Source organism: Drosophila novamexicana, unplaced genomic scaffold, assembly GCF_003285875.2.
Source record: "Drosophila novamexicana strain 15010-1031.04,08,12 unplaced genomic scaffold, DnovRS2.1 tig00001939-arrow-arrow-pilon, whole genome shotgun sequence".
Taxonomy (NCBI): Eukaryota; Metazoa; Arthropoda; class Insecta; order Diptera; family Drosophilidae; genus Drosophila; species Drosophila novamexicana.
Window position 1 is genome coordinate 191,021 of NW_020824911.1, and position 27,687 is coordinate 218,707.

Genomic DNA, 27,687 nt, shown 5'->3' on the forward strand with positions numbered 1-27,687 from the left:
ATTAGTGGAAAGGAAAGGCGATCGGGTAAGGTAAGATAAGTAAGTAATGATGGATATGATCATGTATCTTGGTTTAAATCCTTGAATCCTCAAATCTTATTTTCAGAGAACAATTATCATTTTAAAGCCGAAGACGGCCTGATCCCACATGATGAATCTGTGACTCAGAACTCTGAAGATTTGTGTAAAGATCGAATTCAATATAGTTGTGGGAGATGAGAAGCCGATCTTCATGACTGCGATTTGATTCATTAGTTGGAAAATCAATTCGGCTAAAGATCAGCAAATATTTGACTGATCACAATGGGAGAATCTACCCTTCTAGGAAAAGTGATCATAATATTAAAATTGAACACGACCTGAACCGGTTATCTATCTAAGCCCCACCCACATGTTGAATCTGTGACTCAAATAGAGAATATAAAAACTGATTACGAACTGATAGGTCACACCTTTATATTGAACCTGTGACTCAGATCTCCGTAGGATCGATTACAATATAGTTGTGGAAGATAATGAGATGATCTTCATGATCAAGGCTCTCGGATGAATTCCTTCTTAATTGATATGTAGCGTAATATATTTTTGGTAAGAAAGACATTTGAATTAAGCACACATGGAGTGAATATTACAGCTGATCATGACCTGAGGCGTCACACACTTGATAATGAATCTGTGACTTAGGTCTCTGTAGGATCGATTTCAATCTAGTTGTGGAAGATAATGGGATGATCTTGATGTATCATGATCATGGAAAGAAATACATTTGACTGAACTCACTTGGAGGAACTTAGTCATATGATCGTCAGAATATAAAAGCCGATCATGACCTGATAGATCACAGCTTGATAATGAATCTGTGACTCAGATCTGTGTAGATTTGTGTTAGGATCCATTACAATATTGTTGTGGGAGATAATTAGTCGATCTGCATGATCTTGTAAACTGGCATTTGGAACGAAAGATCCCAATAGAGGATCTTAGTCACATCTGATCAAGACATGATAGGTCAGAAGCTTGATAATAAATCTGTGACTCAGGTCTCTATAGATTTATGTTAGGACCGATTACAATATAGTTGTGGGAGAGACTGATTATGGACTGACTCAACGTTCGGTTTGGCTCCACCCACCGCAAAGCCAGTTGGCCGGCCAATGGGGTTGACAGCGATCGCTCAAGCGACGCGATCAGCCGACCGATGAGCGATGAGCGAACAGGCGACGAACGACGAGCTTCAGTCGTTCGGCTAACGATGTGAAGTCATTTGTTCAAAATAGCAATAATTACTTAATTCAATTAACTAATAAATTCAAGATACTTGCTCGCGATCGCCGCGATCACAGCTACAACTACTTGGGGCAATAAATTATAAGCGCCCCGTGTAGATAGCTGCAAACAATGCCGGCGCCGTTGGCAGACATTCAGTTGTAATTGCTAATTATAACAAAGCGATAAACTGGGCAGCAAGTGCCCAATAGATCCTACAGAGCCACACGGTGGACCCTTAGACCAGTCGGATCTCGGCCTCTCGGCCTGTCGGCATTGGCCGTGCCACAGATTGGCGCAGCCGACGCTTATCGGTGGCCAATCGCAATTAGGCTGATATTTGCGACTAGCCCCTCGGCGCGGGGTCGCCTTCGGCCTTGGCTGGGGGCAGTACGGGGTATACGTTCAAAAGTCCATGTTGATTAGATTGCATTGGCATTAAATCATGATTTTTTTTAATAATGGTTCCGTTTGTTTCGGCTTTTTCCATGCTGTGTCATGCCAGCGAAATGCCTTCCCGGTCAAACGCTGCGTATACGCGTTATTATTAAACAACAATCGTATTACTCAAATGATTGTAGATTTCCCTTACTTTTTTTTTTTAATTTTGGAATATTTACAAGCTAAAAGGGTCGAGAGAAGGTCAAGAGAGTAAGATTTACTGCGGCACGCCGAATATTCAATGCACTTTTCCATTTTGCAGATACGTGCGAATAGTGAAGCGGCATGTTTCCCATATTTTGCCATACCTACTGTTGACAGATCTTTTCTATGGCAGCTATATGACATATATGACATGATATATGTACTGCCTGCAACAGGAAGACGGACCAATGCAAAGTTTCAAGAGGATAGCTTTAAGACTGAGAGACTAGTTTGCATAGAAAAAGACGGACAGAAGGACAGACTATATCGGACAGATGCGTAGATGGACAGATGGCTATATAAATCAACTCGGCTGTTGATGCTGATCCGGAATATATATACTTTAGGCACAGACAATCCGAAAGGGGAGATCGGTTTGACTGAGATTGCCCGAAAAAACGTTCAGATTTGATCTGGCGACAGGCTAAGCCCACATTTGAATGCCGCGAATGGGCTCAGATTAGTTTTGCGATGGCAGCGACTTTGGCTGAATTGAGGCAGAGTCTAGAAACTTTCACGGCAACTAATGCGTTTTATGTGCCTGGCCCAGAAAACATGTTTGGCCAAGCGAAATTCAAGTGTCCATTTACATATATTCATATATATATAGTTTCCATATGGATATTTCGAGCTTCTGCAACGCCCACGCCTCGGAAGCCTGTCTTAAAGGCAATGCAAATGAGCGAGTCGAGTTTGGTTTTTATGATTTTTACAATTTGCGCAAATTTCAAAACGCAAAAACAAATATCAGAGAACAAATCTGAGGCGAAAATCAATTTCTAGAAGTGTTCAAAAACTTTTACAAAAATAAGAAAAAAAAAAAACAAATGTAAGCTGATTATTTGTTTTTTGTTTTGTTCATACGCATAGAGGTTGTTGAAATACAAAAAGAAGAACAAGAAGAAGAAGAAGCAAACAACAGCAACAAATGATAATTTATATGCAAATTCAAATATTTTGTGATTAAACTGTTTTGCTTTTTTCATTAGCACCCCGCCACGCCCCGAACGCAGCGCCCCGCACCGCCCAACCGCCCCGCCCCGCTAGCTGCTGGCCGTCGACCGTCGCTTGTCGCTGGGCCCAGCGGTTGCCAGTTGGCAGTTGGCCGTTGGTCTTGGCCAAAAGCCGCTCAACAGTTGGCAGCTCTGTTTTTGATTAAGCTCATTTGCATGTGAATGGTCCCTGCTCGGAGGCAGTCCCCTACCCTCCCCACCCCCTTTCCCAACCATGCACCTCCGCTTGCCCCCTCTTGACCGTCCTAGCCCAGTCCCAAAACTGACGCTGGTTTCATGTTTCTTGGCAGCAGCAGGGGCCGAGGAGTTGGTGTCTGGGGAGGGGCTGTGTCGAGGTGCGGCAGCGAGCTGGAGGGGTAGGTGGAGAGTCATGGCGTACCCTGGAGTGTGGTGTAAGGGAAGGAGGGGGGAGGGGGGTTGTCGCATTTAGAGGCGAGCAGCTTTGAATTTCTAATAAGCCAAGTTATTTGCGCATGAGTCAACGCAGCGTCGTCAATAATATCCATGACAGCCGGTTAGTTGGACAAATATTTATAGAAGCATTCGCCGTGTATGTGTGTGTGTGTGTGTGTGTGTGTGTGTGTGTGTGAGTGTGTGCACACACACTTGTTTGATCTTTCAGTTAGTGCGACAGCCAATTGCCAATTCAATAACAATTCAAAAAGAAAAAAGAGGCAGACAGAAAAATACAAATTCAATAAATAAACTCGCCTGCAACTATCCAACACTATGCGCAACACTCCTCCTCATGGGGTCCGACAATTGCCACCCCCCCCCCGCAGTCACCACCCTCCAACAGCTTGGCTGGCAGCTATTAATAGCAGCTGAATCTCCAGCCAATCAGTCTGCGACGACAGCAGCCGCGTCGACCGCTTGGCCCGAGCCACACAATGCCTGATGCTAATGCTAATGCTAATGCTGCTGCTGCTCTGACTCACAATATGCCAAGAATCTCTGCCTACACAGTGGTAGGTTAGCGCAGCAAGTGTCTAACTATGTGGGCTGTTGGATTTTGCTACAGTATTGACATCTATTCTTAAACAAATTAGGAACCGAACGAATCGAACCTGCTTCTAATTATCAAATGAGTAGGGCTCTTTTTTTACAGCAGTCTTGCCAGTAAAACGCTTACGTATGCGACACAAAGAAGAATTGAAAAAAAAAAACTAAGCGGCAACTGTACTTTCCTTGACTCTCGAACATAGTGGAATATTATAGCAGGAGAGTTCTTTAACCAAACTTTTAACCTACAATTCAGCTCTTACAAGCATGGCTGCAAACCGGTTTTGTACCAAACAGATTTGAGCTCGGAATTTTATTTTATATTTTTTGATATAAGCCATAAAAAACGAACGAATCGAAAGCCGAACCGAGCCCAACTTTTGACAAGTTAATTTGGTTTAAATAGATTTGTTACAGAAACATGTTTTACATTTATGATAAACCAAGGTTTTAATCAGAGCATATTGTCAAGCATGTGTAAGGCTGGCTTTAACAACCTGACCTGAAGGCAGCAAGCTGGTTCGAACCGAAAAGCGAACCGCCGAATATTCTTCTGGGGCTTGCAATAGACCAAAGTGCAGCTGGGAATATGCCTTATCGAGAGCGTCGACTAGGTCCTACTAGGTCTGTCGAAAAGGAAGGAAGTAACGCATATTTGGCGTTGCCACCTAGCATAACATAGCTTACCCGAAAGTAAGCTTCGACTATCCTATGAGTCACAGTCTGAAAGGAGCTTGGTCGGCGGGCTGCTTCTTCCGGTGGAGAGAAAGAAAAAATGAGTGAATGAGTGAGAAGCTTCTCGCTGACTGATCCCACCTGACACCAGCCAAGTATAAGAGAGCGAGAACCAAAAGTGAATAATTCACAAATCTAACCTGAAACTCATGACTCATGCCCAATTCGCACCCAACGTCTTGTGTTTAATGCTTGAAGAAAGCGAATATTTGGATATTTGCAAGCTTCATTGTGTGCTGACAAGCCCTCCACAAAGAAGTTAAACTCTCCAAACGGACACATGCTGCAACATGCGAAACACTTAAAAGAGTGTTAAATAATTCCCGTATTAACTATCGATTCATTCATTAACCATCAATCAAATTGATTTCAAAAGCTGTCCATTTTGACGTGAAGAAGGGAATGGAATTTTTGAAGAAGAGAGAAGAGAGAGGGCATCTTTATGTTAAACTATATTTAATCTGTGCTCTACGCGAGCTTAAACTTTGTGGCATGTGAGATACCTACAAATCGACACTTATCGTTTATCGGATGCTTATCGAAAAGTTATCGATGAGAAAGACACACGCTCTATCCAGGAGATTCAGCCCAGCTGTGACCATCAGACTTGATTTAACCGGCCAACTGACAAGTAGCTTAGCCAAGCAATAACAATTTATCGAAATACCTTTCACATCTAAGCAATATATATGCATAAATATAATATAATACATATAGCAGGTACATATAGCAATATAGATATTAGAGCTGGAAGCCAAACAAACATTTCTGATGGTTCAAACCCATGTCTGGCCACATGTCTGATTTCCCATAATTCCCAGATTCAATATATAATCTAATTAATCCAAACTAAATTAATCAAATCATTTTTATTTGTATGAAATTAATTAATTGTATTAACTTGCCTTTATTTGCTTATACAAATTGATTTATACTTTTTATTAAATCCAAAACAAAATTGTAATATTTTAAAGAATTTCTTTTTTTTTGTTAACTGAACCATTTTTTGTAAGAAACACGGTTCTATTCGGGCTTAAGATCTGGTTCTTGGTAAGTTTCATGAATTCAAGTTTTTATTTACCCTGAAGCTGTTTCAGACTTGATTATTTAAAGATTGTCATTTTTGTTTATAGGATTTTAGCTCTTCTCTCTCTCTCTCTCTCTCGCCCTCACTCTCTCTCTCTCCCTCTCTCTCTCTTTCTATTTATACAAAGATCGGATTTGTTTGAGCACTAACAATATGTAATTTAGTTATTAGCAGGCCAGCAAAAACAGCCATTTATCCGTGTCCGGACACAAAGCCCCATCGAGTGCTCTCACTTTTGTTTGTGCCCCGCCCCCTCCACACCCGCCCCCGCCCTGACCGCACTTGATAAGGGGCAGGTGATCGTGAATGCCCAAAAAACGTACCCCCGCAGCAGCTGCGTCCATGCGAGATCTCCGTCGAGCCACTAATGAAGTTACTTAGTATTTGGTGTGGAGAGGGGAGGTGGGGAGGGGTGGAGGGGCTGAAGAAAATAGGAAACAAAAAATTCGCTGCGAATTTCGTGAAACGCAAAATGCCAAAAAGTCAAAAATGCGAAACGCCATAGAAAACATTTTGCAATTTATTTGCAAAGCTCTATCCCGCTTCTTCTCTCTCCCTCTCGCTCTCGCTCTCCCTTTCGCTCTCGCTCGCTCGCTCTCTATCTACTCTGTCACTTTTTTTTTTGGCACATTTGCGGCTCCAGCGAGTCGCGCATTGTGCAGGAATTAGTCAGGAAATTAATTAATCAAAACTATAGCGAGAGCAACAACAACAGCAACAACAACAACAACAACAACAACAACAACAATGATTTCTAGCATCGCAGGCAACAACAATAAAAGCATATTGAAGCGTTCTACTTTGAGCATGCTCGACTCGCCGCTACCCTGTACAATGTGTACAAAATTCTTCATCTTTTAGATTCTTTAAATGTTTTCTAATTAATTACAATTAAACTTGCGTCCTACAAATATTTAAATGCATTTACTTCATTTACTGCAATTTTTAGTGTAGTATTATATATAAGAACTAATCTCTCTCTAATTAATTATATTTAATACACCAATTTGAGCCCCGAATCGAACTATTTCTTGTGCCAAACATGGTTTGATTCGAAATTCAAAAACTTATCAAAAAGATTCAGTTGCAAGGCATATATAACTCGGGTCTCAGACATTGCATATATCTAGGCATATTAGGGTATATGAATATTTTGAGATCCAATTTAATCTATGATTTATCTAAATCCATAAATCCATTTATATGTAAAACATGCAATATTGGTCTGCCATTCCCCAAAAGCTCTCGAGATCGGTCGAAAAATTAGTTAGCATTAACAGTTAGTTAGTAGAATTATCTATATATCGATATGAATATAGACTATGCAGGAACATTTAATTTTTGACACTGCCTAGATTTATGTGCTCTCATATAACCAATAAGTGCACGGCGTTATTTAACACTGAAAGCTAGTTCAACTAGCGTCTGGTATATGGCAATTCACATACCAACTTTGATTGCACGAACTGCTATAGTTCCCGAGATTGTTCAGTTTGAAAATATATATATACACATACATATACACATATATATATTTATATAGAGTCTTGGGGCTATCTTGTAAAGTCCTTTGGCGCTGATCAACAGTTTGTTTACTTTCTCATTGCGAATAGGCTTCCTTCCTTAACGACAAGGGACCGACTGGCAGATACCCTGTGAGCAGTATTCGGCCTCCATTAGTTCAAACACATTAATGAGCTTAATTTTTAATACATGAAAACAAGGCACAGTTTTGCTACACGCTCTAGTCAGCAATGATCGTTTATTAGATACCCTGTACTCAGTTTTAAGGCATGCTTAACTTATTGCATAACTAACCCATATCCAAGCCAGCTGCGTGCTTACGAACATTGTAGATTTCAGTTTGGCAAATATAATCTAAGAATAATTACCTAAAGATACCCTGTACTTGCAGAAAGTGAGTTAAAGGGACTTATTTCCGCCTTACTTATATCTATATAAGTATATATGCTGACACATCTGTCGCATATTTAGCGACACTTTGTGCATACCCCATTTCAGGTTTTTCTTTTGGGGCTACAGGGTATAACGAGAACAACAGACAACACAAAACAAATGACGACGCTCTACAATTTGTTGTCTGTCATTTGTTTATTTTGTGTGTGTGTATCCCCCCTCGCCATCCCGCTACCCCTGCCAAGCCCCCCTCGACCATGCCCTGACCCAGGCAGCTTTTTATTATTGTTTAATTTGTTGCGCTTGTTGCTGTTGCTATTGTTATTGTTATTGTTGTTGTTGTTGTTGTGTCTGTGCGAATAGTTCTGGCTCCACTTATGGCCGCAGACATTGTAGCGCATTTATGTGTGCACGAAGCCGAGTCGCAGCCACCCACCCGCCACCCGCTATCCGCCCCCCTCTTGAGACGCCTCAGGCATACGCCCAACTAATACGCTGGCCCCCTTTGGCCCCGGGGCTCGACTTGTCAGCCTTGAGAGGCGCTTAAAATGTTTTGATTATTGCTTTGTTATTATTACTATTTTTTTTTTTTTTTTTGCCATAATGCGAACGATTGCCAAAGGCAGAGAGTCGGAGAGATAGAGAGGGAGAGAGCTAGATCTTTAATAGGAGCGAGAGAGCAGGCACATTAATAAATTAAGACTTCTAATTTTAGCGAAATTTACATAAAATGCGCATAAAAATCAGGAATAATATGAAAACAGGCTGTGGGCAATACTGAATCCATTTGGAGAGCCTCGAGAGGAAAGATCTTAGAGAGAGAGAGAGAGGGAGAGGGAGAGATAATGATCTTAATATACCCTAGAATAAAAAGTGTCACGAGTGGAGAGATCTGAATTTCAAACAAAGGTTCAAGGCTGTTAAATATGTCCTAGAAGTGGAGAGATCTGCGGTAGAGTTTTCAATTTATACCATAGAGAATGAGTGTCACGATTGGAGACTTAAAGGCTGCCCTAGAAAAATATCGGAAATGAGTGGAGAGATCTGACGTAAACTTCTCAAATAAAAGCGTGCCCAAAGCTTTTAAATATACTATAGAAAAAGAGTGCCACGCGTGGAGAGTTCTAGGAGAGAGCGAGAGAGGGAGATCATAATTTTAAGTATAATCAAGGCTGTTAAATATACCCTAGAAAAAAAGTACCTTGGGTGGAGATATCTGAATTTAGAGAATACCTACGCCACAGATACCCTAGAAAAAGAGTATCATGACTAAAATTGTGCTCATAAATGTAACCTAGAAGAGAACTATCTGCAAAGGAGAGATCTGTAAGAGAGACGGTTAAAGATACCCTAGAAAAAGGGTGTCGTGAGTGGGAGAGAGAGTTCTAAAAATAAAGTTTACTCAAGGCTGTTAAATAAACCCTAGCAAAAGGTATATCAATTTATACCCTAGAGAAGGAGTGTCATGAGTGGAGAGATTAACTACGCCTTGAGAGTCTGCCAAAGATACCCTAGAAAAATAAGTTCTTACGTGTGGAGAGATCTGAGAGAGAAAGAGAGAGAGTTCTCAAGTTGAACTTGGGAGATGGAATTGCGTACAGCTGCATCAGGGGATCTGACGGACAGGTTCATTGGGCGCAGCGTTGCCACTCGATGCGAATTGACAGCTGACAAATGCGCCATATGGCATTTCTTGGCGGTGCTGCCAACTCGATAATCGAGCCCATTTAAATGCATTAAACGACTCCTTTGTGGCATGAATGGCCCAGCTGCCCTGCCCAGCCCAGCCCAGTCCCGCCCTAAACCGTGTATGAGTGCGTGTGTGCATATGTGTGTGCGTGTGTGTGTGCGTGTGTGTGTGCGTGTGTGTGTGCACTGGAGTGGCAAGTGCCAAGGCAAAAACAAAGACAAGAGCAAACCGCGACGCGGTCTCTGGGGTTGTGTGGGGGAGGGAGGAGAGCATTTCACTTTTGACTCAGCCGCAGAACTGGAGAATTTGCATGAGCAGGCGATGCGAGGAGGGTGAGAGGGGAGGGGGGGGCATTGTGGTATATGTGATTTTGCATTGGACATATGGCAACAGCAGGCAGCAAAATTTCTTGTACAAACACAAATTGCAATTTGTAAGAAAACAAAACCGAATTTTCCCAAGAAAAGGAAATCGAAAGTGAAATGCCGAATATTTGAATACCCTTGCCAAATGCATAAATGTGGTCGTAATAATTATGCAAAATCTAACTTCAGCAAAAACTGAAACTATAATTATATGTACAGTGAAAACCCTTTGTCTCAAGGCCTCTCTATTAAGCGGACACTTCTCTACTAGGTTTCTCGATCCATTTCAAGAGCTATATCTATATCTATATATCGTATTCGGCTGCTTCTTTTTGAGTAATTAATTCGACTTGGGATTCGGTTCATGTTTTTTTTTCATTTTCCCGCTTCAAACCGGTTCGCTACCAAACGGTTATGCAGCCTTGATGCCTCAGTATATGTGTATAGTATATGATATTCTGATCTAGTCTCCATAAGATTTTTAAGAATAACAATCATAATCAATATATTTGTCTACTTTAATCAGGACTGATATATCTTTGACCTCAAAAACGAACAAATTAGTTCATATAACCGATTCAACCGATTGTTCCCATGACAGTTACCCGATCCGGTTATATATAGTCTGTGGGACAGGTACATCCCTTAAAAAGAAAATACCCTATTGAAGAGCATACAAATGCGAGCATGTTTACAGGTATATATAGATACATAAGTGCGTGTATGTGTGTGTGCGTGTGTGTGTGGCCAATTTATCGTTGCATTTGCCAACTGGCGGTGAAATTTGTAGCTCGCTTTGATCTTGACGCATTTTTGACACTTTGCGGGGCATTTTGTCGATTTTGGTCGGTTTGGTTTTTGTTTTTATTTTTGTTTTTGATTTTTTCGATTTTTAATTTTTGGCTTTTATTTTATGAGTGTTGTGTTGTGAATTGGTGGCATGTGCCGCGCATTTTTCATTTCATTTAAGTTTTGTTTTTTATTTTATTTTACGCAAACCGATTTTTCTCACATTTCGACGCATTAGTCAGCCTGCAGCAGCCGCAGCCACAACCGCAGCCGCAGCTACAGCCGCATCCACAGGCGGGGGCACGAGCCGCACAGACGCTGCAAGTGTCGAGCGTTGATGGCTCAAATCGCATTTTATTTTTAGCCAATTCGAATAGCGCAATTCTGTTCAACATATGTTCGACGCTCGCACATCTTTTCACACCCCGAACCCATTCGATGTACCGAATTGGATATTGCTCAGTTGTTCAAATAGCTAATTTCGTGGCCGGATTTGAATACTTTTTCGCTCGAGTGCACAAAGACAAACTAATTAGCAAGAGTTTCGCTAATGTGTCCATAAAACTGTAGTTCTTACGATATCGAATCACTTTCAAACCGTTTCAAAACATACATTAACCGTTTTAACCGTTTGGAAGCACACTAAAAGCATTCCCAATCACTTTTCAACGACATTCAAACCGTTTAAAACGTATTGAAAACCCTTTAAAACATTTCAACCACATTCAAACACTTTCGAACAACATTTAAAACGTACTAAGAAGGCTTTAACCGTTTGCAAGCACTTGGAGAGCATTTTGAGTAAGCTTTTAACCGTTTCCAGCTACATAACCGTTGAAAAGCATTTGTTTAGCATTTTGAAAATCTTTCAACACGTCTCGAATTGTTCTTAAACCATTTGAACCGTTTAAATGCACCTTTAATCAATTTCGGGCCACATTAATAACTTTTCGAACAACATTTAAAACATATTTTAAACATTTTAACCATTTTAACCATTTTAAAGCAATTTGAAAGCAATTTATTTAAATAAATTATAGAAATGTTCAACTTTAAATATTGCCAGCAGAATAGGCAATTATAAAATATGAAGAATGGAAAATATGTGACAAGCCAAGACATGAACCCAACCCGGTTTTAAGGATGTGTAAAACCGGGTTCATTAACCGAATCCAAAGCCAGGAAGACTTATTACCATAAAATATAAATAAAAGAATTCTTTGTTTATACATCTATTTAAAGTGTGCTTTTAAAATATCACATAAATGTTAACTGATTTCATATGTATGTTAAATAGGGAACATGAAACTAATTGCAATCGTAAAGGGACGCATTCCATCCAGCCGTCCTCCACCCAGTGCACAAGTGAGCTTTTGCGAGCTTTAAGCTGCCGGCAAGCCAGGCTGAAGTTTTGGACGCACCGGTTTGAAACTTGGCTAAGCTTGGCTAAGCGGGCATATTGTATATAACAGGCAGAAGAAAGTACCTCCGACCCCATATAGTATATATATTCTTGATCAGCAAAAATAGCCGAGTCGATATAGCCATGTTCGTCTGTCTATCCGTCCGTCTGTCTGTCTGTCCGTCCATCCGTATGTTTGAACGCAAGAAATTTAGGAACTATAAGCGCTAGAGAAATTTTAGCTGTAGGCCCTCCTAGTCCATGCGCAGATCGAGTTTGTTTCCGATAATTGATAACTTACTCCGTTTCCAAGTAACCGATACAAATCGATATCGAAAGCCTGTTTTCTTAGACAATTGGGTAAATAAGAGCTAGAGCCACCAAAAGTGACATGTTTACTCTAGAATAGTATATTCATATAAAGTATCTTACATTTTATGCCTATCGCCACTTCCCCTCTACCACCACGAAGCTATAAATCGAGTTAATAACCCAACTTGTATTGCCCACCAATTTAAGCTACAGTTTTAATGCAATTTACTTTTTGAGAATACACAAATATTCTATATACAATGAGATATACTGTACAAAATTTCATAAAGATCGGTTAAGAAACACATTAATTGTGTGAGTTCGAATTGTGTGAGTTCGAACATCGCCAAGGGAATTTATTTATTTTTTTTTTTTTGTGCTACTATTTTAATTGGTATTTTTCTCTGGTGTGGCTGTTGAGTAGAGGCGGTGGCAAGTGGAGTAGTCTGTCGCGAGTTCGATCCCTGTCCAGGAAGGTGTTTTTTCTGTGGCCGTTGAGTATAGACGGCGGCAAGTAGTCCGGTGGTTAGTTAATTGTGAGTTCGAACATCGCCAAGGAAACTTATTTATTAATATTTTTTTTTGTGCTACTATTTTAATTGGTATTTTTCTCTATGATACTCAGTTACTGGTGTGGCTATTGAGTAGAGGCGGTGGCAAGTGGAGTAGTTTGTTGCGAGTTCGATCCCTGTCGTCCAGGAAGGTGCTTTTTCTGGGGCCGTTGAGTATAGCTACTATTTTAATTGGTATTTTTCTCTTTAATACTCAGTTACTAGTGTGGCTGTTGAGTAGAGGCGGTGGCAAGTGGAGTAGTCTATCGCGAGTTCGATCCCTGTCCAGGAAGGTGTTTTTTCTGTGGCCGTTGAGTATAGACGGCGGCAAGTAGTCCGGTGGTTAGTTAATTGTGAGTTCGAACATCGCCAAGGAAACTTATTTATTAATATTTTTTTTTGTGCTACTATTTTAATTGGTATTTTTCTCTATGATACTCAGTTACTGGTGTGGCTATTGAGTAGAGGCGGTGGCAAGTGGAGTAGTTTGTCGCGAGTTCGATCCCTGTCGTCCAGGAAGGTGCTTTTTCTGGGGCCGTTGAGTATAGCTACTATTTTAATTGGTATTTTTCTCATTAATACTCAGTTACTAGTGTGGCTGTTGAGTAGAGGCGGTGGCAAGTGGAGTAGTCTGTCGCGAGTTCGATCCCTGTCCAGGAAGGTGTTTTTTCTGTGGCCGTTGAGTATAGACGGCGGCAAGTAGTCCGGTGGTTAGTTAATTGTGAGTTCGAACATCGCCAAGGAAACTTATTTATTAATATTTTTTTTTGTGCTACTATTTTAATTGGTATTTTTCTCTATGATACTCAGTTACTGGTGTGGCTATTGAGTAGAGGCGGTGGCAAGTGGAGTAGTTTGTCGCGAGTTCGATCCCTGTCGTCCAGGAAGGTGCTTTTTCTGGGGCCGTTGAGTATAGCTACTATTTTAATTGGTATTTTTCTCATTAATACTCAGTTACTAGTGTGGCTGTTGAGTAGAGGCGGTGGCAAGTGGAGTAGTTCGTCGCGAGTTCCGATCCCTGTCGAGGAAGTTGTTTTTTCTGTGGTTGTTGAGTAGAGAGAGACGGCGGCAGGTGGTGGTGTGTGATGTGATGATTGGTGGTGGTTGTTTGTTGTGAGGTTATTTCAAACTTATTTTTGTTACTACTAAATTTCGTGTTGGTTTAATAGGGTTAAAGGTATCCCCTAGTCGGGAGCTCCCGAATAGAACCACTTACTTGTTTCAATTGTTTTGTGGCGATTACGAACTGAAATGAAATGTTGTGTCTGTCTGGGCTTTTGCGTATTATGTTTCACATGTGTCGCCCTTGCCCTTCAGTCTGGCAAATAAATGATGGCACGCAACCAGATCGGTTCAATTTATAATGCTACACAGATTAGCGACACACGGCCGCAGACGACACAGCCTCCCCGCACCCTCCTCTACCACACATATCCATCCACAGAATGTACACACTGGCAGCTGGCCAGCGAGGTCCCAGGCCCACGCACTTGACTCTTGGCGCACGCACGCATCTGTGTCACAGGAGAGCCAAGGCATGTGCTCGTATATCTAGCTACATATATATATATATAAACATATATCTATCTATATCTGTATATAGTGCGTCAGCAGCGCGGAAGTATCTACGTCCCTTGGGTCTTGCGGAGAGGGGGCTACGTCGCCGCGTCGCATCTTTTTTGATTTATGCGCTATTTTGCCAAAGTCAACAAATGAAAATGACACTCGACGTTTTTTAATTTACAGTTTTTAATTTTTAGTTTACTTATTTATCTCGCGCTCGTATTTTCAAGGCTGCTTTTAAACATTAAAAATCATGACAAACAAAAACACACATCGTAAAATTAGCTAAACTAAATAAAATAAAAACAAAATAAATGAAAAAAAAATATATATATATTAGTTAGTTTGTTTCTCTCTTGCGATTGGCACCGGGAGGTCTAGGTATTAACGACTACTCCCGGCTTCCTGCGGAGAAATTTATATAATATCCCCCTAAATTCAATGTATGTGTATACACTGGTACGCTCATTTGTAATATTATGGACAAACGGCGCGTGGCGGTTAGGGGGTTCATTTATGTATGTATATATCAAATTTTTCGTAAACGTCGTACGGGTGGTTGTGGGTGGCGGGCGGGGCGGTGTTTGAGTGTGTAGTAGAAGTTAGAAGGAAGAGAGAAACAACAACAACAGAGATGACGACGTTTGAGAAGAGAGGATCGATTGAGACAGTGGCCAAAGGGTGGGAGAAAAATGGTAGTAAATTCCACAAACCGGTGGGGAGTAGTGAAAGAAGAGAAACGTAATATTATTATTATTATTAATTAAATTATCGTCCTCCCACAGCTGGCTTTGAACCCACGGCTGTTGGCTTGGAATATTTTCAAGAACAACGTGCATCTCAACGCCTTACACTAACCCACCTTCAATTCTACTTAGCTCTGCTACTGCACCACATTAAACAGATCATTTGATAGTGCAGTTCGAATCCCGGCGCATACAAACCATTATTTTATTTTCAAATCATAAATTTGGTTGCCATTGCTTTTTTTTTTTTTTTTTTTTTTGTCGTGAAATAGTTATAAGTTTGAACAATAATAATTAATAGCATAAGCTGATTGTAAATGCAAGATTGTGTAATAAATAAGTGCAACTGGCGCCAGCTATGCCTCAATATATGTGCATGCATGTTTAGCGCCACCTATGTGTGATAGCACAGGCATTTGTGCCTGTGCTGCCAGACTGTACAAGCGACAATGACACAACGATGGCGCTTGTAAACTGTTATACACGAACGAGCCGTTAATTTCAAAGGCAACATTTAAATTTATATTTGAAAAAAAAGCTGAAATTTCATACTTTTAAGCAGCCGATTGATGAAAGTTTGCCAAAATGTTGAGCCGCGCAATGCCAGTTAATGTTTGCACACCTTCCAATAAGAAAAGTCACATTTTTGTTGTAATTAAGTTGTATTTATATCGTATGTTTTTCGTTTTAATCCATCTAACTTTCATATATATATTTATATGTTATTTGTGTATTTTGTATATTTGCATATTTTTTTTTTTTATTGTGTTGTTGTTGTTGTTGTTGTTGTTAATTATTTTAATGCGCAATTCGTGTGACAATTTTGCGTAAGCTTTTAGAAAATGAGAGAGCGAGAGAGAAACACTTGTGCGTGTGTGTGTGTGTGTGTGTGTGTGTGTGCGTGTGCGTGTGATACTATTAACTAATTTGATCAAGTGTTAGCTGCATCATAAAGAGAATGTCTGCAATTGATTTGTGTCTCTGACTCAGATGCAGATGCAGCTGCTGTCTTTAATTTGTATTGCATTAATTACGTGAGTGTGTGTGTGCGTGTGTGTGTGTGTGTGTTATACCCCTGCAGAGAGAGAGAGAGAGAGAGAGAGAGAGAGAGAGGGACTTATCATGAAATGTGTAATGCCTTTAAAAGAGTTCAGCTTTAAGTAAATTGAAAATTAAAGTTAAAAACTTTTCGAAAAACTAAACAAATTTTACAATAAATATATTCGATTAATACTTTCCGTTAAACTATGCTATTAATTAATCTGGCGATCTGTGCAGATGCAATCGTGAAATTGAACGCAAGTGAATTCCGCTGAACGCGTGAAAATGTTAGTAGTTGAGCTGTGGCAACACAGACAGAATATTTCATATATATTTCACTTTATTCAATTTCACTTTTCAATTTCACCTCTAATTCCACGGCTAATTCCACCGCCAATTGTTTAGTCAGAGCCCCGCGCTTTGGTATATACACATGGATTTCTAGGCCACATTTATGCTTGGGGTCCAAAACTCTGCAAGGGTATTTGCAGTTCGGCGTGGCCGAATGCTGCGCTACTCGAATCGAAAGCGTGCGCTATGTACATGGATTCACGGATTCACGGATTCACGGATTTACGTGAAACACGATTCGATGACAATAAACACAACTTGTCAATTGATATATATACTAATTTTTAATTAAGTGTACTAGAGTTAAGAAAAAAAAACGTGGGCCAAAAAAAAAAACGATATTAATTTTAGGGCAAAAAAAAAAAAAACACTTTTCTTAAACAATAAAAAGCCTTTTGTTGTGTTTTGCGTTTTTTGTTCAACTTTCACTTGTTTTGTTTGCAATCGATTTGAAAACTAAATTAAATCACATTTAGCATATTTTGTTTTTTTTTTTTTTTTATCTTTTTTGTTTAACGCTTTTTTTTCTTCTGTTTTTCCATTTTTGCTTTACTTTTTTTTTGTTTTTTGTAGCTTAAAGTTAAAATTTGCCTTTTCTTTTTCATTTGTTGAATAATTTAATATTTACATGAGGCGAAAAAAAAAACTGTTGAATTAATTAATTAATTAATGCTATTTTATATGTATTAGCTGCATGCGTGTGTGTGTGTGTGTGCCTTAGGTATATGAAAAAAAATTGTTATCGATTTAAATATTTAATTAATTTATTAGATTTATGCTTAGAAAATTAACATTGCCGAGTTGCAGCGCCGCCCCCGTCTCCTCCCCCTTCTGGTTCGTCTTCTCCTTCCCCTTCTCCTTCTGCTTCTCCTTTTGCTCCCCCTTCAATAAGTACTTGTGTGTCCAGCCTAGAACAACACATCGATGTACATGTTTCATCTGCTGCCGCCTTCGGGCCCGGCCCCGCCCCCGCCCCCGCCGCTGGCGCTGCCTCCGCCGGCGACATGCTCCTGCTTGACCTTGAGCAGGAGCTGCTGATGCGACAGCGCTTCGTCCTCGTCGTCGCAGATGTCAATGTCGCCATCGGCATCGCCATCCACATCCGCATCGACATCCGCATCGATATCCGCATCGGGATCGGCATCGACATCGGCATCGGCATCGCAATCCTTGTCCATGTCCTCATCCTCATCGGGCTCCTCCTCCGGCTCGGACTCGGCAACGGAAACGGAAACGGAAACGGCGGCCGCGGCGGCAACCGCAGCAGCGGCATTGCGCGCTGCAACCGCCGCGGCGGCAGCGGCAGCAGCAACAGCTGCCTCGGCATAGCCGGCGGTGCCATGGTGGTGCATGTGCATCGCATGCTGCACCGCTGCCGCCTGCTGCTGCTGCTGCTGCAGCTGCTGCTGTTGCTGCTGCTGTTGCTGCTGTTGCTGGCGTCGCTCTGCCGCTGCCGCTGCCGCTGCCGCTGCATGCTGCTCGGCCAGTTGCTGCTGCTGTTGCTGCTGCTGCTGCTGCTGCTGGAGCTGCTGCAGGTGGTGCAGATGCTGCTGCTGGTTGTACGGATGATGCTGCTGTCCCGATTGCTGCTGCTGCTGCTGCTGCTGCTGCTGCTGCGGCTGCCCCGTCGTATGCGCGCCATGATGATGATGATGATGATGATGATGCATGCCCGCGTGCATGGCCGCCGCGGCAGCGGCTGCGGCGGCAGCGTCGCCATGATGATGATGCGCCGCAGCGGCGGCTGCCGCGGCCGCATTGGCAGCGGCAATGTGGGCATGGGCGTGGGCCGCGTGGGCGTGCGCCGCATGGGCGTGGGCCGCATGCTTGCTCTGCTTGCCGCCGGCCGAGCCGGGCGGTGGCGGCGGCGCGTCGAACAGCAGACGCGATATCGAGAAGCTGGATATGGGCGAGTTGTGCGTGCTGCCCGCCGAGTAGGAAGTGTTCGTGTCGTCCGAGGTGGGCGTCTCCCGGTCGCTCTCGTCGCTCTTCAGCAGCTCGGCGGCCTCCAGCGACTTCTTGTGCATGCCCAGCAGCCAGGGCGCCACGGACTCGTCCTCCTTGGCCGACTTGATGATTGTCTCCGGCAGCGGCAGCGAGTGCCTCACCATCGCACCGTACAGACCGTACTCGGCCATCTTGGTGCTGTGGCCCCAGCACTTTTCCGTTTTGCGCCACTTGGCGCGTCGATTCTGGTACCAGACCTACAACAAGAACAAGAAAAAGAAGAAGAGGGAGAGGAGGAGTTAATAGGCGCACATTATCACTGCAGAGCTTGGGTATAACCGAACACAGGGTGTGCCTGATTCTATTCACATTAATATACCCTGTGCACAGTGTGCGAAAAGGGTATATTGGCTGTGTGCTAAGACAAGGGTATAACAGGATCAGAGAACTGGAACGATCCCCAAGAAAGCATGTTCTTCAGTGTCTATATACCCTTCACAGAGCATGCGTAGCGGGTATATTGGCTGTGGACAATAGCTTAACAAGAGCAGGGAATTGGACTTGAGTAAGCCACAACAAATGTCGAAAAATGAGCTCAAAGAAACCCCCAAATAGAGAACGTTCTAAAAGAGTTGATATACCCTGCACACAGAGTGCATAATGGGTATATACATAGGCTTATGGTAATGCATAAAATATTCGAGAGAGATATCAAAATACTCATTCGACTGTCTTCTGCTGCACAAATATATTTGTATACCCTGCACACAAAATGTGTAGCGGGTATATTGGCTTCGTGCAAAAGCTAGGGTATAACTGTACCATCTGGCTTGAATTGAGCTTATCCAAAAAGACATTGGATGATTCCAAAGAGAGAAACTTCTTCAGTTTTGATATACCCTGTACAAAGTGAGTGAAACGGGTATATTGTTTTTGTACAATGCAGCGTTCGAAAGATTTATCAAATTATTTAAGTTTTCTCCTCTCTCTCTCTCTCTCTCTCTCTCTGTTGCATATTCCCATTATGATACCCTGCAATGCGCGCAAATGGGTATATTGGTTTTGCGGCATATAAAGCCAGGGTGTAAAGAGAGCATAACGAAGATAACGAAACAATGCCAACGAAAGCCTAATCGGGCAAGGTTCTGAGTCAATATACCCTGTACGCAATGTGCCCAATGGGTATATACGCACACACAGACGTACAGTGAAACGCATCCCCTGCAGCTGCCTCATTAAAAATGATATGCGAGTGTTGCGCTGCTTCTTCTACATTCGCCGTGGCATTTTCTCAGATTACGCTAACATTTTTGGTCCCGAATTCAGGCGGAAAAATAGTTGAGGAAAACAAAATAGAGAATAGGATGTGAGTGCGGGACAGATTTGGAGGGCAGCTTTTGCTCATCGCATTGCTTTAATTAGTTGAGAATTTTAAGCGCTACGCAACGAAAAATTGAATAAAACTGGACGAAGACAACCTTTCAGCTAGGCCAATGCTTGCCTCCCCCTTGGGGATTCTCTCATATAAACAAACGGCGAAAATGTCATTAGTGTAAATGCGATAATTACGCATAAACAGGACGAAAAGTAGAAGAAACAGGGCCAGAAGCGGAGCAAATGAAGAATAGCAGGGACATGAACCGAGTGAGAAGGATGGCCAGATCTTTATCTCGAGACTTATCTATATGTGCGTGTGTGTGTGTGAGTGTGTGTGTGTGTGTGTGGAGTGCAGCAAAGCGGCCAAAAACTAATTAAATTAAATGCAACAACAACAACAACAGAAGCAGCGAGTGGGGCGTGTGGGCGTGGCAGCATCTACTTTGGACTGGCTCGAGCGACGTCTGAGCCGAATTAGTCGAAACGTCGAAACGCCACTTGTCACGCAGACAGACCCCCCCCCCCCCCCCCCCCCATTCCCGTCTACCACTTGGCCCCCTCGTCTATTGACTGCCCGCCACGCCCCTTTGTGAAGTCTTTCAGCGGCACGCGCTGATTTTGTAGTACTTATTAGTCGAACACGAAATGTTGCCAGCAGTTTTTCCATTTTCGTGCATTAAACGGTCAATTTTCAATTTCGCAGACAACTTGTAAAGTGGGCGCGTCTCAAGGGGTATCAGGTTGAGGGGGGCGGGGGAAGGGGGGGGGGGAAAGTCTTGCTGTTGCTGCTGCCGTGGATTGTGTTTGTCTCCCGAGGGACAACTTAATCTTCTGTTGTGAAAAGTTCAGGCTTTCCCAGGGTTGCACTCTCTACCCCCCTCTCTCTCTCTCTCTCGCTCTCTCTCTCTCTCACACACTCGCTATGGCTGCATGTGCCGCAATTCTCTGCGGACCATAAAAATAGAAGTCGACGGCGGTCGCATTAAATTTGCTTGCCACGCGGCTCGCTGTCCATGCTTAGAGAAGGGGGGGGGAGGGGTAAGTGGGGTGGGCGTTGTTGTTGCTGTTGTTGTTGGTGTGATGTCAACATTTGCATTTACAGTTGTTTAGTTCTGTTTGCCACTGCACTTGAGATGGCAACAGGAGGAACACGCGGCGAAAAAACATGGCAAATTAAATCTGCTTGAGTTGACAACACTTAACACCCAACCCTCCCCTGCCACGCCACCCCTGGCCCACAAGCAAGTGCAGTGTAGTTGTAGTAGTAGCAGACGGGGAAGCGAAAGGGGAAGGGGAAGTGGAAAGGGGGGGGGGCGCACTGAGCTCAATCAGTGTTGCTAATGCGTTGATAAATGACTTTTTAAAATGTGCCTGGTTCTCAGTGTTGGGCAACACTTGCCGCTGTTTGCCTGCTGCAGCACTGGTCAACAGTGCAGCAAAGGGGGGGGAGGGGGGGGGCGGGTAACTGGATTTGACAAATGCTAACAAGTGCGGCACGCGGCAAGCATTTTATATGTCATCTGTTAGTTGATTTTATGGCCGATTACCGTATAAAATGAGAACATGCAAGAGGGTAGCTCGTTAAGGTCCCTGACGGGGCTACAGGGTATACTACAGGCCATGTTTATTCTATTTGTAATGCTAAATAGTGTGTTTCTTAAGGCGATTACACTCTAGGAGGATAGCTCCTCAATTGAGGCCTGCGACAGTGCTACAGGGTATGTTCCAAGTAATTTCATTTTCCAACTGTTAATACCCTGTAACGCTGCAAATGTGCTTGTGCTGCCCTTTTAATTGTTTTAAGGGAGTCCAAAAGTATCTCGAGCCCTCTGACAAAAAGCTAAGAAAATATGCCAGATCTTAAAAAACTATCATTAGACATATTTCATTTGATGCCAACTTCACAATCTCGGGATCTATTTTATCTAGAACTCTGAAATTTGGTAAGCAACGAAATTCAACTTAGCTCAAGTGCAAATTGTGAATATTTCGTTAAAGTCCCTCGCAATGTCAATGGAAACCAAGTTCAGCAATTGGTATACAATTTACACGGTATCTGCTAGTCGTGCAGTATCGTTAGATACTGCTCGCACTCTTGGCTATTATCTAACTACTTTTTTTTTGGTTGCATTTTTTAATGATGCAAAAAACAGAGACAACAAAAAAAAATGCAAATTGCAATTTGTGTAATGCTTTTGTTTCATAGCCATAACCTCTTTTGTTTAAATGTTAATTACATAATTATGCATAATCATTTTAAACAGTATTTCGCGTATGTGTGTGTGTGCGTGTGTGTGCGTGTGTGTGTGTGTGTGTGTGTGTTAACAGCTCATTAAAAACGCAGCAACATCAGCGGGAAAAGCAAAAAAGTAGAAGAAAAAGAAAAAAAATGTTAAAATGTAGGGGCGGGGCAGGGGCAGGGGCAGGGACAGGGGCAGGGGCAGGGGCAGGGGCGTGCTGTGTAAAGTGTATAATTAATGTGTAAACGCGGCAAAGCAGTTAAAATTATGCAGAAAAAAGAAGAAGGAGTAGAAGAAGAAGAAAAATGCAAAACATTTGTTACACTTTTGCTGATGATTTGAGCAGGGGTTGGCTGGGACCAGGGCCTGAGCACACACACACACGCACACACACACACACACGCACACACGCACACACGCACACACGCACACACATGCACACGCGGCAGGAAGTAGAGGCAGCCGCACAGCACGTGACGAAAGTTGAGAAAGCGAGCGACTCTTTTCACTTTGCCTGATATCGATAACAACATATCGATAACTTTCGAAATGCTATCGAGCATTTTCTTAAAGCTCTCAAACTGAAAACAGATACGGCTATTTGAAGAGCTTTTACTCGAGGGCTGAGTGCGAATTTATAGCTGGCGTTGTGTTTTTTTTCTCTCTCAATTTAAATCAATAATGTTGCAATTTGGCAGGTGCTTCAGTTGTTGCTAAGCTCTCGAAAATGTGTTTAAGTAAAGCGAAATGATTGGTGCTTGAGCGATTTCCCTTGAGAGTTTGCCATTGTGCCTCAGCTGGGCAATTGCAACAGGCGGTGGAGTGCATGGCGAATGCATTTTAAATGCATTTGCAAATTGTTTGCATTGTTTTTAACGTGTTTTTTTTTTTCGTATAATCTTGTTCATTTTGGTTTTTTGTGTGTAGTGTACTTAAAAATGTGGACAAGAGCGTGTTGAAATTAGCAAAGAAACAATGAGCCAACACACAAATGGAGCAGCGCAGCGGAACTGAGTCAAAGTCCCGAGAGCCAATTGCAGTGTGAGCCAAACACAATGCCTGTTGTCATGCATCTGCCATCCTTGTCGCACCCAGGCACAGGCACAGGCACAGGCACGCAGACGCACAGGCGACAAGCGAGGCGCAGCCAAGCAGAGCTTGCACTTTGAAATCAGCTCAATAGGCACTGTGAGCGAGCATGTGGCTAATCGAACGTCAGTTAGCTAAAAACGTTGTCGCCACTTTTGTCGCCTGTCAGCTTCGTTGACTTTTGACAGCGGCAAATTCGGTTGATTGTCAAGCTTTTGCTGTTACTCTCGCCGGCCATTGCGAGGCGTGCGTGCGAAAGGGAGAGAGCGCCAGCCCATTGACATGCTGCAGGCATGTGCGAGCGAGCCAAAAACACGTTTCGCCCGGCCATGCTTCTTGCTACGTTACAGCTACGTGCAAAAATAAGCTGACAGCGTCGCAGAAAAGCAATAAAAGAATGAAGAAAAACACAAAAACAAAATACAGGAGCAGCAGCAGCAAAAACAACAACATGCACAGGGGCGAATATGCACACGCACACACACACAGTCACACGCACACATGTACAGTGAGAGCAGCAGCGGAACACATACAAAATGGAATGCAATTAAAAACGGCAGGCAAAAAAACAAAAACAATCAACGAGAGCGAACGCAGCGAGAGCGTTGCGAACTTTTAATGGTGGCTTCGATTTGTTGTTGCTGTTGTTCTTGTTGTTGTTGCTGCTGTTGTTGTTGCTGCTGCTGCTGCAGTTGTCTGCATGTATTTGCATGGCTGCCATTGTCGTCGTTTCCGCACCGCGTCCCCTTCACGACAGCCCCTTGAAAATTGCACTCATCGTCAGTCGCATTTCGCATTCGTATCCTTGGCTCTTGTCGTCGTGTCGCGCTGTTGCTAATGATTGCCTCCGTCGCCGAGTGCCAAGTGAGAGCCCCCTGCCCCCTTACCCTCACCCCGACCAGTCATTCGACAACAACAACAACAACAACAACAACAGAAAGTCCCGCTGCCATTCCCGAACGGCATTTTTCAAGCTGTGCGCAGACTGCGCCATATTTGCACTTAATTGAAGTGCGTGCGTGTGTGTGTGTGTGTGTGTGTGTGTGTGTGTGTGTTTGTGTGTGCTTCGTTTTACTTGTGCATATTACATATTTTTTTTCAAGCCAATTGTGCTTGTTAATTTGATTTGCACACACACACACACACACACACACACACTCACGCACACATAGCCACATTTACACTCACTCATCTACAGACACCCCCCCTGCTACCCACACCCCCTGCTCTTCGAGTGGACAGGCTTCAAAGTGAACGTCAGCCATTTGGCCAGCGACTTCTTGTGCTTTCATTTGTTGCTGCCGAGTGCCCCCCAGCCCCCCATTGCAACCCCCTCCCCCCCTGCACAGCCGCTGTCGCTGCTTTTATCATTTGCCCTCTTTAACACACCTTCGTCTCGCTCGGCGCCATCTTGCTTATCTTGCAGCTTATCAAGTGGTCAAATTAAGTTTGTAGAAACGTGGGCGTGGTAGAGGGGGGGGAGGGGGGATTCTACTAGGAGATGTTGCGCTAGGATTTGGAATCTTTAAGGAACTTCTTAACTTGAGGCTATTCAATTTCACGGAATAATCTGATATCTTGGCAAATTTGTATTTTCAAGCAACTTTGGATCCTGATAAATCTATCATATCCCGATTTCTCTACTTTCTTTTCATGCCTTAAATTCCAATCAATATGTCTCTTCTTCTTCACTTCTTTTTCTAATAAGTCACATTGCTTTTGGCACCATTTCTTTTGTTCTTTCGGATCAATCTTAAGTATATAAAAAGTTAATATTTATAGCTTGTAACTGTTTTCCCGGTCTAGATATATCTGTACACCTGCATATCTCAAGAATCTTAAGAAACTATCTTCAAATAGGAAACTATCTAGCTTCGTTTTCTTATCTGATATGAAATGATTTAAAGATAATATATTGGGAAACTTGAAGCGAACGCACAATTATATAATAAAGAGCTATACAAATGATTAAAGTAAAGCTCTTTATATTCTTTTTTATCAGAATATTATATGAGAGTATTATATGATATGGGGGGAATCTCTCTATGAGTTTCCAAGCTGAATTATGAAAAGGGGCAACCCTTTTGAAGGGCCTGCATTGGGCCCAGCTGCAGCAGCTGCTGTTGCTGTTGCAAGCCCATTGAAAGTGTTGCAAGGTGAAGGTGTCTGGGCTGGGCTGGGCTGTGCTGGGCTGGGCTGGGCTGGGCTTGCCCCTTGGGATGATTCGAGGTGTCGATCATTGTCGCATTTGCAATTTGTTTGCAATTTGCGATTTTTGGAGTGTCGGCGAGTGTCGCCTGCCACGTTTTCTTACTTCATTTGTGCAGTTGTCGGCCGTGTTGCAAGAGTGTGTGCACTCGTAATTATGTAATCAGTGTGCCTCATTATGTGGCACTGTGTGTGTGCGTGTGTGTGTGGCAACACTTGCCAAGTGCCGCAACAACAAATCGAAGCAGCAGCCGCCTTTGATTTGGATTTCTGGCCCCTCGACGGCCATAAACCAAGAGATGCTCGCATCGCCAAAACTTTACTTTACGAGCGACCATAAAAACTGGACGCAAGCTGGATTTCTTGCTGCCGTGGCATGTGGCACGTGCCACTGCCGTGCAACGTGACACATTAAAACGTAAATCGATAACTCACCTGTATGCGATCCTCGGCGAGGCCCGTCTTCATGGAGAGCAGCTCCCGGGCGCTGACATCCGGATAGTGGGCCTCCTTGAAGGCCTTCTCCAGCTCCTCCAGCTGGCTGCTGGTGAATATGGTGCGTCCGTGTCGGCGCTTGTTCTTCTTCTTGCCGCCGGGACCAGCGCCACCGGGGCCGACGAGCACATCGCCGCCATGGCCGGCCAGCAGGCCGTTCGGATTGGCTGCGCCGCCAGCGCCGCCGGCGCCCAAAAATGCCGCCTCATGCGCATGATGCACATGTCCGTGGACATGGCCATGCGCATGATGCGCCGCATGGGCGTGGTGTGCATGATGGGCGGCCGCCGCGGCAGCGGCATGATGATGTGCCGCCGCTGCCGCTGCCGCAGCATGCTGATGTGCCGCCAGAGCGGCATGATGATGGGCTACCGTCGTCGTCGGCTGGCCGCCCTGCTGATGCTGCTGCTGCTGCTGCTGCTGTTGTTGCTGCTGCTGCTGATGCTGCTGCTGCACATGGGCCAAGGCGACGGCGGCAGCATTGGAGGAGGACGAGGCGGCCGAGGGCGAGCAGCGGCTGGCCGTTGAACCAGAGCCAGAGCCAGAGCCGGAGCCCGCGCTGTGGCCATTGCTGCTGGCGCCATTGGCTGCGCCGCCCGCTTGGCCATTGCTGAGGGCCGTGGGTGAGCCGAGCAGGCCGCCAGTGTCCGAAGCCGCGGCGCCAGATTTGCTGGGCGACTGCTCATCGCCGCTGGCATTGGCCAGGCTGCTGGCATAGTCCTGGCCACGTGCGGCCGCTTGTTCTGCAGGAGAGAGAAAAGACAACAAGGGAAACAGATGAGATGATGTTTGCCGCAGACATTCCTGGCGCTTGCTTAACATGCACATGTACCATGTCCCAACCAGATCGCAATCGCAATCGCTAAACCAACTGCACTACTCAATCGCATTTCCTTTAAATGCCAGACAATAGACGCTGTCAGACATGCGAGAGCTCATCCTTCAAAGGAAAAAAGCAATAGAAAAAAAAACCTCAGCTCTTGCTTATAGAAAACCTGGCCCTGTCCCTGGCCCCTGGGTCCTAGATTTTTCGCACACGATATGCGACAGCTGAAAATTGTTCCATGCTCGCCTGCCTTTCATTCAACAGCGCGCAGATTTTGACAAGTTGCCAGGATTTATTCAAATGTCAGCGAAGGGTTAAGCGCACGTCCTCGCAGCAATTCGACTCAACTCGACTCCTCAGTCTGGGTCTCAGTCTCGTTCTAGTTTCAGTTCCATATTTCGTGCATGTTTTTCTCCTTCTTCAGCTTCTCAGAAAAATTGCCACAAAATATTTTCTTTAGCCAGTTTTGTTTGGCTTTTCATGCTGCCTACTACCACAAAGACCTGGGCCAACGGCGGAGGGGAACTGGAACCGGGACGACGAAATCAGCAAGATGGTTTCGAGTGTGTGTGTGCGAGTGTGTGTGTGTGTGTGTGTGTGTGTTATGTTTCGTGTGCGCTTTGTTTTGACAATTAGGGTGTTAGGGTGTTAAGTGGTTTAGCCCTTTTTTTTTTTTTCTTTTGCTTTTTCTTTTTCTGGCTCGACTCAGGTCTCAAATTAAACGGGAATCGGCTTAGGCGTGTCGCACGGGGCGTTCTATTGTGATTAGATGTGTGTGTCTCTCTCTCTCTCTCTGTGTGTGTGTGTGTGTGTGTGTGCATTCACAATGATGGTCTCACTTTTCACCATAAGCGAAATTAGTTTCCGGGCCACTCGCTCAATCAACTTCCGAACTGACTGCGAGAACGGGTACAATAAATGCCTCTTGTTGTTGTCCTTCTTAAGTGTCTACTTTTATACATTTAATATATGCTCAAAGCATTATATAGCGTATTATATGCTGCCCATAAATAGCTCTAGGCTCTAAGCT

The 27,687-nt window shown here is 43.6% G+C and overlaps 1 protein-coding gene across 1 annotated transcript in view; it reads right to left on the reverse strand.

Moving 5' to 3' along the window:
* Window positions 1-680: 680 nt before the first annotated feature.
* Window positions 681-27,687, reverse strand: part of LOC115768688 (homeobox protein vnd) — a 42,698-nt gene continuing 15,691 nt past the window's right edge. The window contains exons 2-7 of the mRNA XM_030713374.1: window positions 26,330-26,574; window positions 25,772-26,215; window positions 18,269-18,679; window positions 17,948-18,040; window positions 17,480-17,869; window positions 681-707 (exon numbers count right to left, since the gene is read on the reverse strand). Coding sequence (XP_030569234.1) covers window positions 681-707; window positions 17,480-17,869; window positions 17,948-18,040; window positions 18,269-18,679; window positions 25,772-26,215; window positions 26,330-26,574 — 1,610 coding nt within the window. The remainder of the gene's footprint in view (window positions 708-17,479; window positions 17,870-17,947; window positions 18,041-18,268; window positions 18,680-25,771; window positions 26,216-26,329; window positions 26,575-27,687) is intronic.